General features: G+C 39.5%; 1 protein-coding gene across 2 annotated transcripts in view; it reads left to right on the forward strand.

Moving 5' to 3' along the window:
- The window catches only part of LOC139937847 (CTD small phosphatase-like protein 2), a 68551-nt gene that overhangs the window by 38427 nt on the left and 15288 nt on the right, over positions 1–14836 (forward strand). For both annotated transcript variants that reach the window (XM_071933193.1, XM_071933194.1), the window contains exons 4-7: positions 4151–4286; positions 5644–5757; positions 6434–6706; positions 8555–8669. In XM_071933193.1, coding sequence (XP_071789294.1) covers positions 4151–4286; positions 5644–5757; positions 6434–6706; positions 8555–8669 — 638 coding nt within the window. The remainder of the gene's footprint in view (positions 1–4150; positions 4287–5643; positions 5758–6433; positions 6707–8554; positions 8670–14836) is intronic.

Consider the following 14836-nt stretch of genomic DNA (forward strand, 5'->3'; position numbering starts at 1 on the left):
CACTGTAAAATGGAACGCAGGGCCATCAAAAGGGGACCCTTGATATCATCAACAGTATATCAACAGATACTACAGCAAAAATGAAAAAACAACTGTAGACACTTAATATCTGTAGTATAAAAGGTGACAGTTTTAGCAAATTCATTTTTAGCAAATTTGCGTCCAGGTCCATTAATATTTCATTATGCAAATTGGGGCAACATCTTAGCACGTTTGATTTTTAACACTAATTTAGTTTATGGTCAGTGGTTGATAAAATTCCAATCTGTGCTGATGTCTTCATTAACCTATTTTAGGTCTTTAGGCAGTTAACAAGTACCTTCCATGAGACAGGATGGGAGCACTGGGGTCAGAGTTAGGGACCAGCCACAAAATATGGGATTATAGTGTCCTATCTACAGGGGGGAACTGTGGAAATTAAGCACTTCCGCTTTGAGCTTAGGGATTTCAACACATTCCGGAGAGGTGGGGGTGGGTGAAAATTAGTTCTCTTTTCACCCCTGTTTAGGAGCAGGCAATTTAATTAAAATCATTTCAAGCTTTCAAGAATTCCATTATATGAAAAACTAGAAATCTGACTGAGTGGCTGAAACTCCAAGCCAAAGATCTATCAGACCCTGATTAAAGGCAGTGAACACACTATTGGTAATTACTCAAAATATTTATTAGCAGAAAACCTTACTTGGTGACGAGTAATTCTCACAAAAAACATTGTGAGAATTACTCCCTCTGAAGTGACATACATGTACATGTAGTTTTCGAGAAAGAAAGAAATTTCCACGAATTTGATTTCGAGACCTCAGATTTAGAATTGGAGGTCTCAAAATCAACCTTCTTAAAGCACACAACTTCGTGTGACAAGGTTGGTTTTTTTTTTCATTATTATCTCGCAACTTGGACGACCAATTGAGCTCAAATTTTTACAGGTTTGTTATTTTATGCATAATGTTGAGATAAACCAAGTGAGAAGACTGGTCTTTGATAATTACCAATAGTGTCCACCAATGCCTTTATCACAGCAATGTGAATGGCCACTTTCGACAGAGATTTTAATCGCCGACATTCTTTATTTGTTCTGGTGCGGTAGGCAGAAAGCTTGACACCATTTTTTCTTTTTCTTAAGGATTTTGTTGAAGCTCAATAGCATGGCATCACACCTTGCCGATCCAGCAATTTACATGCATGAGTTGGGAATATAGCTGGGCACTGACTGACGTTTGACACTACGTCGTTAACAAGTATCTGTGGATACGGAGGGAAGAGTTTCTTGCCATTTAATCCGGTCAGATTTATATAGAATATCAAACTGACGGCAGGTTAGGTTGAAAGCACTGTTACACTCCTGCACTGTAACCCTCAACAAGTGTATTTGTGACCGGCTCTGCAAAAATGGGTATTAAGGGACAAAATAAGTAAATTGAGTTACATACACAGCTGAATTGGTGTTACTGTAAGCTTTATTTTGGTGCAGGTTTGAACCCTGTGGCATTTTGCGTTTTGGAGATATACTGATATTTGCATTTCATATTTTACAATTTAATGAAAGTGCCTTCGGAGATACAGCTCCTTAAACCTAGCAACATTTAATGGAAGTTACCTAAAATTGATACAAAAACCTTTGTTTTTTGAACTAAAAAAAATATATATATATATTTTTGTGAATAAAATATGGAAGTATTTATGCAATAGAAGCCAATAAACCAAGGAAGACAAAATCATGTTTTGAAAATATTTTCAGGATCTCAACATTGAACGCCTCTTTAAATGTAATTAGCATGTCGTCCCTTAATACCCTTTTTTTGCAGAGCGGGTCACATTTGTCAGTAGATCGTGAAGGATCTTCAGGGAGTAATGTGAACATTTTTATGAAGTGTTTCATTTAAAGGGTCTATGTACCTTTTCCTAACACAAACACAATGTCCACAGATTTACATTAAACGTATGAAGATAATGATGGTAGAAAGCTTCCCTAGAAATTTTACTTTTTACCAAGGTGCTGTAGTTTTTGAGAAATGAGTAAAACACCTAACTGTTGTCTCCGTTTTAACATGTATAAACGTATTAACCGGTTACGCTATGGTTTTGGTATAATATCACAACTGGTTAATGGGATTTTACATGCTAAAATATTTTTCATCTTCCTGAGACGCAAATTATTTTGTGACTTGTTTTACCCATTTCTCAAAAACTACACAACCTCAGTTAGTAATATTTGAAGGGAAGCTTTCCACTATCATTATCTTCAAACCCTGTAAGTTTAATAAAAATCTGTGGACATTTTGAAAAAGTACCCGAATCCTTTAAAGCCATTTGACCCTTTCGGTACAGAAAAAAAAAAAAAAAAAGTTCACAGATTTACAAATAATTTACAGGGTTTACAGAAGGTAATGGTGAAAGACTTCTCTTGAAATATTAGTCCATGAAATGCTTTACTTTTGAGAAAACGGTAAAACAATATCAATTCTCGTTAACGAGAATTACGGATTTGTTATAAACACATGTCATGACACGGCGAAACGTGCAAAAACAGGAGTAAGTTTTCCCGTTATTTTCTCCCGACTCCGATGTCCGATTGAGCCTAAATTTTCACAGGTTTGTTATTTTATATATAAGTTGTGATACACGAAGTGTGGGACTTGGACAATACTGTTTACCGAAAGTGTATAATGGCTTTAAATTCATCTTCACTTATATATTTTTGTGTAACTGGCTGTAACTGTACCTTTGCTGCTCATGTTGTTTTTGTATCTCTGAGGGGTGATGTAAAACCTGTGATTTTGTTCTACCTTATTTCTTATAACTGTTGTATAATTTAAGGCGGCAGCCGTTGATTTCACCAAACTCTTCTTAACTTAAGATCAATCTTAGGACCTAGGACTGTAGCATACAGACCTTAAGATTAATCCTAACTCGAGATAGGATCAATCCTAGCGTTTCGTGAAATCGGCTGCAGACGTTGGAGTGACTATCATTTCCTGTGCACTATCATTTGCACTATCACTATTTGCTATCCACTTTTCTTTTATTTATTTTTTCACTTAGCTATTATTTGCTCTCGCTTAATTGTGTTGTCTTGATTACCTCTCAAGGTTGAACAAAAAGATTATGAACACTGATTGCAGTTAGTTCAAAAGCTGGCGGCCATTTCTTGTTCTTGATATATTGACTGTTTCATTTATAGGAGCTCATATTTAACAGGAAGAGGTGTTATAAGAAGAGGCACTTATTCTAATTGATAACCACTGTCGACACCTTTTGGTTTTGTAAACTTTGTAAGATCTGTGATGTTGTTATTAGAATCCTTCTACTATCGGTGTGTTTCTTGAGACAATCAACCCAAACCTCACTGTGCGACAACAGTGGCATTTTGAGGCGCATAGAGTAGGGTCATAGCCCAAGGTACTTCAATGAGAGTAGTAAACTGGAAAAGCCACAAGCTGTGCTTAAAGGGTCTATGTAACTTTTGTAGGACTAAAAACACAATGTCCACAGATTTACACTAAACTTACACAGTTTGAAGATAATGATAGTAGAAAGCTTCCCTGAAAATAATACGTGCTGAGGTGCTGTAGTTTTTGGGAAATGAGTAAAACAATGTAATGAAAATAATTTTCGTCTCATGAGATGAAAATTATTTTTATCATTTACAAACGTATTTTCATGACATTGTTTTACTCATTTCTTAAAAACTACAGCGCCTCAGTAAGTAATGTTTGAAGGGGAGCTTTACACTATCATTATCTTCAAACCCTGTAAGTTTAGTGTAAATCTATGGACATTTAAAAAAAAGTACCCAAATCCTTTAATAGACTGTCCCTTTTCACAGTTCTTGCCAGTAGTTGCGTGCCCAGACCTACACGGACAACTGAGCATGTGCGGGCACGCGCAGAGCCGCAAAAAAAATATAGTTTATGTCTGCTGCCGCCAGCGTCTCAAAAGGTCTCCAATTGTAATGGAAGTTAGGTCGTAAGGTTTTGCTTCTCAGTCAATTTCTGCTGTGGCAATTTGTGGCACTGAGAAAATGGTGAGAAAGTGTGGCATGGTGGGGGTACCTTGGTGTTGTGTGCATACGGGAGATCCCGAGGCGTTTTGGAGTATGAACCTGGTAGAAGGTTAATAGAAGTTTTCAAAACTTTTTTTTCTTCTCCAGAAGTCAGACATCGCATGTAAGAGGAAGCGAGATGCAACTGAAGATAACACCTTCATCTCCTCAACGCCCATGTCCAAACCCAAGAGGACCAAGACGGAGCCCACTATGGTGGTGGATGAATGTAACAACAATACAAGTGAGTAATAATAATAATAATGTGGTACAAAGGCGAATGTTCCATGGCTGCACAGCGCAGAGGGGAACACGAGTTTCGTTATCTGGTGTACATCACCTTGATCCGTTCCCATCGTTGGTTGAGAACATATCCCTACATAATTTGTTGAGGATCGAACGCACTCAGTGGCGCTTAAGATGCTTAAACTTTCAGTATTTTCCTGCAAGGTACATGTATGTGGGACTTTGAGACGTACTTATTTTTTAAGGCACCATATAATGGTTTACAAGGTGCTGTGGCCAATATGCTGCCAATTACACCAGGAACACCGTGGCGAACCCCTGCTCTCTACGTGCATTACACAACACACGGGACCTACGGCTTTACGTCCCATCCGAAGGACTGAGCATCATGGTTAAGTGTCTTGCTTAACAGTTGTCACGACTGGGTTTCGTACCCACTCTCTGCTGATCAGAAACATCAGGGCCCAATTTCCTAGAGCTGCTTTTAAAGTTCAAAAAGTTGCTCAGCACAACAAAATTATGCTTACCAGAATAAGGTTACCGACCAAAGTACCTTGTCCCATGTACTATTAGTATACACATATTGATTGGCAATGAGGTAACTGGTGTACGTCTATTCCCCCGAGGGACTTTGAGTGACCAGAATTTCGGATAGGCCCCTCTTCTGGTCACTTACAGGCCCAAGGGGGAATAGACGTACACTAGTTACCGAATTATGCCAGTCAATATGTGTTTTAGCTGGGTCTTAAATGTCAAATAAGAACAGAAATTTGGAAAAGACAGGAAGTTTTGTAGTTGCATTTCACGGTTCAAGTCAAGAGAGGGCGCTGTAACTGGGCACTATTTTCAAAGATGTAGTAGACTACTCCTAATTTTTATAAGTACTTGGAACACTCAATCGTATTTGTAATTCTGAACTTCAAAGCATTTATTGTGAGCTGAACAGCATTCCATGTTACTAACATGTAAACATGAGCTAAACTTGGCGGCGCCCAGTGTGGGCTACGTGACATCACTTAACAACCATTAGACTTGTGCAAGTCCCAACATCAATACATTACAAAAGACTAGTGCCCGCTCGGGTACTAGTTCCCGCAAACGCGGGCGCGAACACTAGACTATATTAGTTCATCCCACGTGACCGTGTTTCAGCCAACCAGAATACAGAACAAGCAAGAGGTGTGTTATAATGACTGTTATCCTACCAATTTCTGCTGTGCAACGAGTTGCTAAGCGGTACTTTTCTGCTTCAACAGATTGGGCCTCGTGCCGAAGTTCATTGCTTTTAAAACCTCTAGGACCATCCGACATAATTTTAAAAGACTCTAATGTTATCTCTCCTGTATTCTTTGTAGTACCGAAGAATGCGATGGCAGCTAAGTCTGTAACTTCAGCGGACTTTGATAGTCCGCCTCGAACCACACTCCTTGGAACTATTTTCAGTCCTGTCTACCAGTTCCTCTGCAATGGTGAGTCCAGTTGTATTTCTTAAACAATTCTTGAGAAAGTAAAATTAGCTGTTGCAAACAACTTACCAACCAAATGGACCGATGGTATAAATGCAAAACAAAATAGTTAATGGCCTGACGTTTCGACCCTAGCAGAGTCTTTCTCGAAGGCTAAATGACAACCACTTGTTGTCAGAAGAGTTTTCCTAAACTGGCGCATGGCAGATGTTTTTCCCTGCTCGGAACAACTTCTCCGATGGATGTTTGAATGTACTCTGTCTGTTATTAATTTGTTCGCCATTATTTTCTTTGATGACTGTATGTTATCAGTTTTGTGCCAACATTACATGTAGGGAAAGTTATTCTCTGTCAGATTTGTTGCTGATCATGATGAGTAATGAATATATAAGGTTCTCCTCAGGATTTTTAAAAACTGGGAGAACATTCTAAGAGAACATTTTGGAAAATTAGTCGAAGAACAATGAATTGAAATAAGGCCCTTGGAATATTTTTTACTTAAGTTTATCTTTTGTTTTAAAAGCCCTACTGAGCAATTCTAAATGATTTAATTTCTGTTTTGTGTGAACTTGACCTGAACCCCTTGCTTGCAAGCACTGCTTTTAAATTTGACCTTTTTGTGCTCTCTTGTCGTCCCCCAACCCTATCCCCCTACTCTAACCACCCCTCTTTAAACCAGGCTTGACGGCTGAAAACAAGGAAAACCTACCCAAAGTGGCAGAGAGGCTGGACATGGACTCTGTGCCCGCTGACTCCATCTGTCAAGAGGCAGCCGTTCCTAACGTCCCAGAGAATGATGTCACCACAACGAGTGCCGAGTTACCACCTGGCTTAGCCTCAACAGCAGAGGGCAGCACACATGCTGCAGAAGAGAAAGAAGAAGAGGAGGAGGAGGAGGAGGAAGAAGGGGAGGACATTGAAGTTGAAGATGAGCATGATAAGATGATAACAGGTTAGGATCAATGTATATTTGGTTTGCGGTAACACCATGTGGGTATCTACTTGCCAGGTAGAGTTGTTCTTAGGGAACTGTCTTGCTTTATTCTACTGCCGCGGAGTAGATAAACGGAGGTTCGGGAGACTTCTCAGTTCTGAAAAGAACTGTCCTGCTTTTAACTATTACCAGGGCGGATGGTATAGAAAATAGACTGGACTACTACTTTAGCTTATAGGATTGTAATTAACTGTACTGCCGCGGAGTCAGTTCTGAATTGGTCTCAACGTTTCGACTAGCTTGCTCTAGTCATCGTCAGGAGATTGATTAGGTTAGGATCAATTCTAATGAGAGTTAAGTTTGAAGGCAAATCAAAGCAAAGAAAGAGTCTCAAAGGCAGTGGACACTATTGGTAATTACTCAAAATATTTATTAGCATAAAACCTTTCTCGGGGACGAGTAATGGGGAGAGGTTGATTGTGTATAACATTGTGAAAAAGGGCTCCCTCTGAAGTGACATAGTTTTCGAGAAAGAAGTCATTTTCCACGAATTTGATTTCGAGACCTCAGGTTTAGAACTTGAGGTCTCAAAATCAACCATCTAAACGCACAAAACTGTGTGTGACAAGGGTGTTTTTTTCTTTCATTATTATCTCTCAAGTTCAATGACCGATTGAGCTCAAATTTTCACAGGTTTGTTATTTTATGCATATGTTGAGATACACCAACTGTGAAGGCTAGTCTTTGACAATTGCCAATAGTGTCCAGTGTCTTTAAAGGGATGGTGCCTTCTGTAGATCAAGATTTTGGCCATAACATGAATCCTTACTCACTGCCAATGAAGATGTCTGTCATAAGTTTCAGCTTCATTAGTCGTCAAGTTTTTGAGAAGAAAAGTAATTGAAAATCACAGAAGCAAAGTTTTCAGGAGAGTCTTGTTAATCCGTAAAACATGCTGAAATACATCAAATCAAAGAGTTTGTCTTTATCTTAAGAAGTGCCCAATTTTCTGACTTTTTTTGGACAAGTCCAAGTAAATCAACCCTATTTATGACGCAACTGCATTGGTTAAAGCACACCATGAGACTGACTTTGTAAACTTTGTGACCAAATTAATGCTTTGGAAGTTAGCATTATGCTTTGACTGCAGCCATTGTTTCAAGAGCTTTAATGTACAATTAGAAAAAGAGGTGAGCAGTTTACAGCCTAAAATGCATGTAGAGTTGTACATGTAAACCCTGATGTAATGGCGGGCATAGTGTTTGGGAGGTTTGTTTGTGTCTTTTTTAAGTGAAGTCTATCCCAAGCCAATCAGGCTGGTGTTTTTATCTATGTCTAATTTCCTGGACATGATACGGGTGTATTCCATGTTACTGCCTAGCTGCGCCCAGCTCTCGCTAGCACCCATTTTATACTCCCTGAGTGGATGGAGCAATTTTGATAAAGTGCCATGCTCAAGGACACAAGTGTCGCAACTGACCAGGGCCTAATTTCATGGCTCTGCTTACCGCCGAATTCTGCGCTTACGATCACGATTCCCCGCTTACATGCAAGCGCCGAATTTCTGCGCTAGCCTTGTAAGCGTAGAATGCCTAGTAACGTGAAGAAGCCTAAATTCGCCGCTAACCCGTGAAATACGATTGCCGTAAGCACAGAATTCCCTGCTTCCGTAAGTGCAGATTCTGTGCTTACAGTAAGCAGAGCCATGAAATTGGGCCCAGGCCAGGATTCAAACCCGCAGTCTATGAAGTACAGAACTTGAGTCCACAGCCCTTCGACATCCCATTTTCTTTTTTCTTTTATTCATTTATTTTGTTTATTTATTTATTTTATTTATTTACTTATTTTTATGTTATTTTTCTTCAGATTCCAATCACAATGAGGTGACGCAATGCTCCTTATCGGCCTGCAACACCTACGTGGAAGAAGATGACTCCCTAGACTCGGATTACACACTTGAAGAATGGGAAACGTTTGATCCGTGAGTATTATTATAAGCTTGCTCACCAGGGGGTGTGTTCACACACTTAGAGTTTCTATTTAAAGGAACACGTGCATTGGATCGGTCGAGTTGGTCTTTGAAAAGCGTTTGTAACCGTTTGTTATAAATGCATATGGGTGGAAAGATGATGTAAAAGTAGAATACAGTGATCCACACAAACATGCCTCGAATTGCACGGTTTTCCTTCTACCTTGTCGACTAACACGGTCGGCAATTTTATGAGGGTCAAGTTTTTGACTCCCATAAATGGCGGACCGCGTTAGTTCGCACAGTAAAATGAAAACCATGCAATTTCGAGGCAAATTTGTGTGGATCATTGTATTCTACTTTTAAAACATCTTTCCAACCATATGCATTTTATAAAAAACGGTTACAAACGTTTTTTTATAGACCAACTCGTCCGATCCAAGACAACGTGTTCCTTTAAGTATCAACATTTTTTGGGGAAAAGTACTCCAAAAAAGTTTCAGCAGTTTCAGAAAGTGGTGTCCAGTAGGCAGACAGTATTTCCAAATTTTTCGGGGAAAGGTACTCTAGAAAATTTTCAGCAGTTTCAGAAAGTGTTGTCCAGAAGGCATATTTGTACACACAGGCAAATAATTATTTTGTTGGTTATTCACCACCGAACAAAAAGATATTGACAACATATATTTTAGGGAGACTGCCAACATAAGGGGTATAATGTAGATAGCTCAGTTAGTAGGGCGCAAGCACTTTTATCTGAGTTAATGGGTTGGAATCCCGCTCTAGACAATTTGTCTTTTTTCAACTCAAAATTGTTTTTGCTGAAAATGCAAGTTGTTTCTCTTGAGAATGAGAAGGTGAACCTAGTGCAGACAATTTTTTTTATTTATTTTTCCTTCTTGCATCTCTGAGTGTACTGGATTTATGACATTGCATGACCTTTTTCCTCCCAGGTACCCCCATCGAATTAGAATTAACTACTACTCTAAAGGTCACGAACCCTGTTTATTGCCATCAATCTTCCCTTATGCTTCCGTTTACAAAATAAACAACATGTTGAGGTCGGCCCTTCTCAGTCTTGACTTTAGTTCTGTATAAAGAAGTATGACACATTGCTGTCTCGGATATGAGCATTTCACTCTAGTATCCTAACAGAAAAATAGACTCCTGCCAAGTGAACACACAGTGCTCATTGTCAACATAAAATATTCACGAGGCGCAAGCTCTGATTGGACAGGATAAAGAAATTATGCAAAAAGGTGTTTGTCATATGATGCATCATGAGGAATGCTTCTGATTGGATAGGGTAAGAGTAAACATGCAAAATGCTGCTTGTCATCCCGTCCACCCACAAAGGGGAACAACCTCTGAATGGATGGGAAGGAGAAATTTGTCTTCTTATGAATATTTATAAGGACCAACCTCTGATGGAAGGACGAGAGAAGCATGCACAGTCTATTTCCTGTTTTGCATCAGGATTGAAAATATGACCTACATTTTGCGGTACTTGGTTTGTGGGGGTTGACGGTTTTAGCAGTGTTTTCCAAAAACCGGTGTTATTATTCATCACATGAAAACGGAAGTTACTCAACAGGGTGCCTTATCAGCTCAGTCTGTCCAATCTTGTTGAATAGTTGTGTTGGGGTTGAGATATAGAATCTCTGCTATTCTTAAAATATCCCTGAGAGTTAGTCAGGGGGGGGGGGGGTTGACCTGGAGTACTGTAGTTTGTTTTGAATCAGTTTCAATCCCATTGGCTCTTTTTGTTTTTGTTTTTGTTTGTTTTTAGTAAGTGACTTAAAAAGGACCATGCAAAAGTTCCTTGCATTGAGTCTCCATTCCAATGAATTTCTTACAAGAAAATTTTATGAAGAGAGAACAATACAAACTATTTCATATTTTTGTCAATTCTTCTTGACATTATGAAACAGTTTGTATTGTTTTCTCTTTGTAACCGTTGCTGTTTGGCACTAAGGGCAGCGGTTGGCCTCTAGATATTGTATCAAACATTTTATATATTTGTTTCCCTTTTCTGCTGAGTGTGGAGTCAGTTGGATGGTTGGTTGGTTGGTTGGTTGGCTGGTGGGTTGGTTGGTTGGTGGGTTGGTTGGTTGGTTGGTTGGTTGGTTGGTTGGTTGGTTGGTTGGTTGGTTGGTTGGTTGGTTGGTTGGTTGGTTGGCTGGCTGGTTGGTTGGCTGGTGGGTTGGTCGGTTGGTTGGTTGGTTGGTTGGTTGTTTGGTGGGTGGGTGGGTGGGTTGGTTGGTTGGTTGGTTGGCTGGCTGGTTGGCTGGTTGGTTGGCTGGCTGGTTGGTTGGTTGGTGGGTTGGTTGGTTGGTTGGTTGGTTGGTTGGCTGGTTGATTGGTTGGTTGGTTGGTTGGTGGGTGGGTGGGTGGGTGGGTGGGTTGGTTGGCTGGTTGGTTGGTTGGTTGGTTGGTGGGTTGGTGGGTTGGTTGGTTGGTTGGCTGGTTGGCTGGTTGGCTGGCTGGTTGGTTGGTTTGTTTCTCTATCCAGACGAATGGAGAACAAAGAAAGGTCATTGGTTCAACTGGTTGACAAAGAGATGTGTGCGAGTATGCTACCCATTAAAAACCGGTGACTTTAACAAAAAGGATCTATTATATGCTTCTTGCCAGAGCAAGGACATCCTTGTGAGGACATCCTTGCTTTATTACTATGTGTAATATGCGCTATACAAGAGTGGTTAATTACTCACTTTTGTAAACAAGAGTAATGTGGACGTTGCAAAACAAAAATAAATGTAGAATTACTGCACTGTGTTGGCAGTTGCATAAAATATGCTTATTCTTTTACGATTTTTGTGTGTGTGGATAACACAGTTCAATTCAATTCAATTTATTTATTTCATCACAAGTAAAAAGTGAAAATTGCTTTCCATGTGTGCACTAAAAGATTCAAATTTGATACTTATAGAAAAACAAACAAACATTACATTTTAAAAACACAGAATTAATTACAAAAATTAATATAAGCAACAAATAGGCTAGTTCAAGTTTTACAAAGAGAGAAACGTTATCAAAATCTCACCATCACTGATTAAAATGGAAAACAACAACTACTACTAAGTTACCTTATAAAAAGTGAGTTAAAAAGATGAATAGCACTGGGTAAAAAAGATAGTCTGAACCGGTTTGTGCGAGTAGAGAGAGAACGGTACATTCCTGATGGGAGAATGTGAATGAATGAGTGAAGTGGGTGAGTTGGGTCCTGGGTTATAACTGTCAGTTTATTTACATACTGCTTGTCTAGGATTTCTCTCATGGGTTTTACTTCGAACCCTATTATCTTGCTGGCAACCTTGGTGATACGATCAATTTTCTTCTGATTTTTCACAGTTAGATTATTATACCAAACAATACAGCTAAAAGTAATGACTGACTGAATAATACTCTGGTAAAATAGGTGTAAAATCGAATCACGGACATTGAAAGATCGTAATTTCCTTAGAAAATAAAGCCTCTGATTTGCCTTGGCACACATTTTTTGAGTATTTTTGTTCCAATCCAGTTTGTTATCTATAATTGTTCCAAGATATTTATATTCACTGACAATTTCGACTTCGTCATTCTTTATACAAACCGGATGAATACCTTGACGGATCTTACGAAAATCAAAAAACAAGTTCTTTGGTTTTGGTTATATTCAAAGTGAGAAAGTTGTCATCACACCACTGGACAAAGCGCTCTATTTCAAGCCTATAATTAGTCTCATTGTTTTTGAGGATCAGACCAATCAAGGAAGTGTCATCGGCGTACTTAACAAGAGAGCAAGATTCACTGTTACTATTAAAGTCACTGGTGTACAAAGTAAAGAGGACTGGTGGTAGTACACAACCCTGTGGCGCTCCAGTATTTGTGAAGATCAAGTCAGAGAAAGAAGTTCTGATCTTTACACGTTGGGGTCTAGCTCTCATGAAGTCACTGATCCACAGGCACAAGTGTGGATTGACGTGCATGTTCTGTAGCTTCTGAACCAACTTATGCGGTTGTAGTGTATTGAAGGCAGATGAGAAATCAAAAAATAGTGTTCTAACGTAAGTTTTAGGTTGATCAAGATGACACTGGATATTGTGTAATAGTGTTGTTACAGCGTCATCCACCCCTCGCTTTGTACAGTATGCAAACTGGCAAGGATCGGCAAAGATCTTGGTATGTGTCAGGAGAAGTTCTTTCACAATGCTCTCAAAACATTTCATTACAATGGCGGTAAGAGCTACTGGCCGATAATCATTCCAGGCTGAAGGTTTGGCTATTTTTGGAATGGGGACAACATTTGACGATTTCCATAGTTTGGGAATGTGGTGAGCATCAAGTGACCATTGAAACATTTCTCGAAAAACAAGTGACAGTTCTTTGTAGCACATTTTTAGAGTCTTTCCCGAGATCCCATCCGGGCCCTTTGCTTTGTTGGCTTTTAATTTCTTCAATGCGTTTTCAACGGTTTGCAAGCTGAGTTGGATTGCGTTTTCTGTGCTTGCATTGGATTCCAAAGTTCTGCAGATGTCGGTGTTTAAATCGCTAAAATCGGCAACATCAAAGCGACTGTAGAAAACATTCAGCTCGTTTGCGAAAATCGTGTAGCTTTTCCGGTGCAATGTTTATTGTCCTGTTCTTGAGACCACAACCGGTTATGGTTTTCAGACCCTGCCAAGCCTTTTTGGGGTCCTTTAGGCTAAAGTTGTCCTCTATTTGTTTTCCATACATGCGTTTACTGTGTTTAATCAGCCTGGTAATTTCACATTGAATCTTCCGTTTTTCTTGCACATCATTATTTTCAACGGCTAGTACTTTCTGTTTTAAGAGGTTGCGTATCTCCTTTGTTATCCATGGCTTGTTGTTAGGATAGAATTTTCGTTCTATTTCTGGAACAGTCAAATCTTCACAAAAATTTATATACGCACTAACAGCCTCAGTTGTCTCGTCGATTTCATTAGAGTCCATGAACACAGCCCAGTCAGTACATTCTAAACATGCTCTCAAGGTGTCGGTGTTTTCCTTTGTCCATTGTTTTACTTTAACAACGGAAGGCTTCTTTTGTTTAAGTTTTTGTTTGTATTTGGGCATCAGATGCACCATATCGTGATCAGACGTTCCAAGTCCTGCTTTCTTATATGCATTATAGCCATCTGCAACGTTGCCATAGCATTTATCCAATGTCCTATCTCCCCTTGTAGGAATGTTCACATATTGATGGTAATGTGGAAGGGTGGACTCCAATTGACAATTATTGAAATCTCCAAGTATCAGATTCAAAGAGTCTGGCGATTTCAGTTCAAGGTTTTGCGTAATCTCAGCAATTTTAGAAGAGGCAATGTTTACGTCAGCTTTAGGCTGAATGTAGACAACGGTGATGAATATTTGATTGAACTCTCTGGGAAGGTAAAATGGGCGCAGTGAAATCGTGAGTAACTCGATGTCCGGTGAACTAACTGTGTGTTTAACTTTAATATCTGTGCACCATCTCTTGTTGACATAGGCACAAACTCCACCTCCAGTAAGTTTATTTGAATCTAATGTCCTGTCCATTCTTTCGCAAGCAAAACCCTCGATTTTTGATGTGTGTGGACTGTCTGTACTCTTAAACCATGTCTCACTAAAACACATCAGGCAACCGTCTCTATATTCATAATGGTAGTCAGTGCAGGCCTTTAATTCATCCATTTTGTTTCGAAGTGATTGCGAATTACCTGTGATTATTGAAGGAAGTGGCGGACGAAACTTTCGGCGTCTAAGTCGTTGGCGAATTCCACCCTTTTTTCCCCTTTTACGTTGCTTTGATTGAATCTCTATTGGAATGTCAATGTTGGGTGGGGCACTGGTCAAAGGCCGAAGCTGCAGTAATTCCTGTCGGTTGTACACGTTGGGAAATGGCCGTCCATATTCGTTCACTCCCTCGGCAGGATTGGCAAGAATTTGGCTCAAAACTCTCAAAACTAACAGCAAACAAATACAAATCCATAAAAACATGATGCTTGGTGCAACAAGGCAGCCTCCAATTCAACAATAAGTCCAACAAATGTACTAAAAAATGACAAAAACGAGACAAATATCAGACACTGAGCACACAAGGTGGTCGCCACAGTGCAGCGCCCTCACTTATAGTTTCTTACAAGAAAACCTTTTCGAACCACCCTCTTGTAGGGTGTCATGGCCGAATGTTTAAG

The sequence above is a fragment of the Asterias amurensis genome, chromosome 5 (genome assembly GCF_032118995.1).
Source record: "Asterias amurensis chromosome 5, ASM3211899v1".
NCBI classification, from domain to species: Eukaryota; Metazoa; Echinodermata; class Asteroidea; order Forcipulatida; family Asteriidae; genus Asterias; species Asterias amurensis.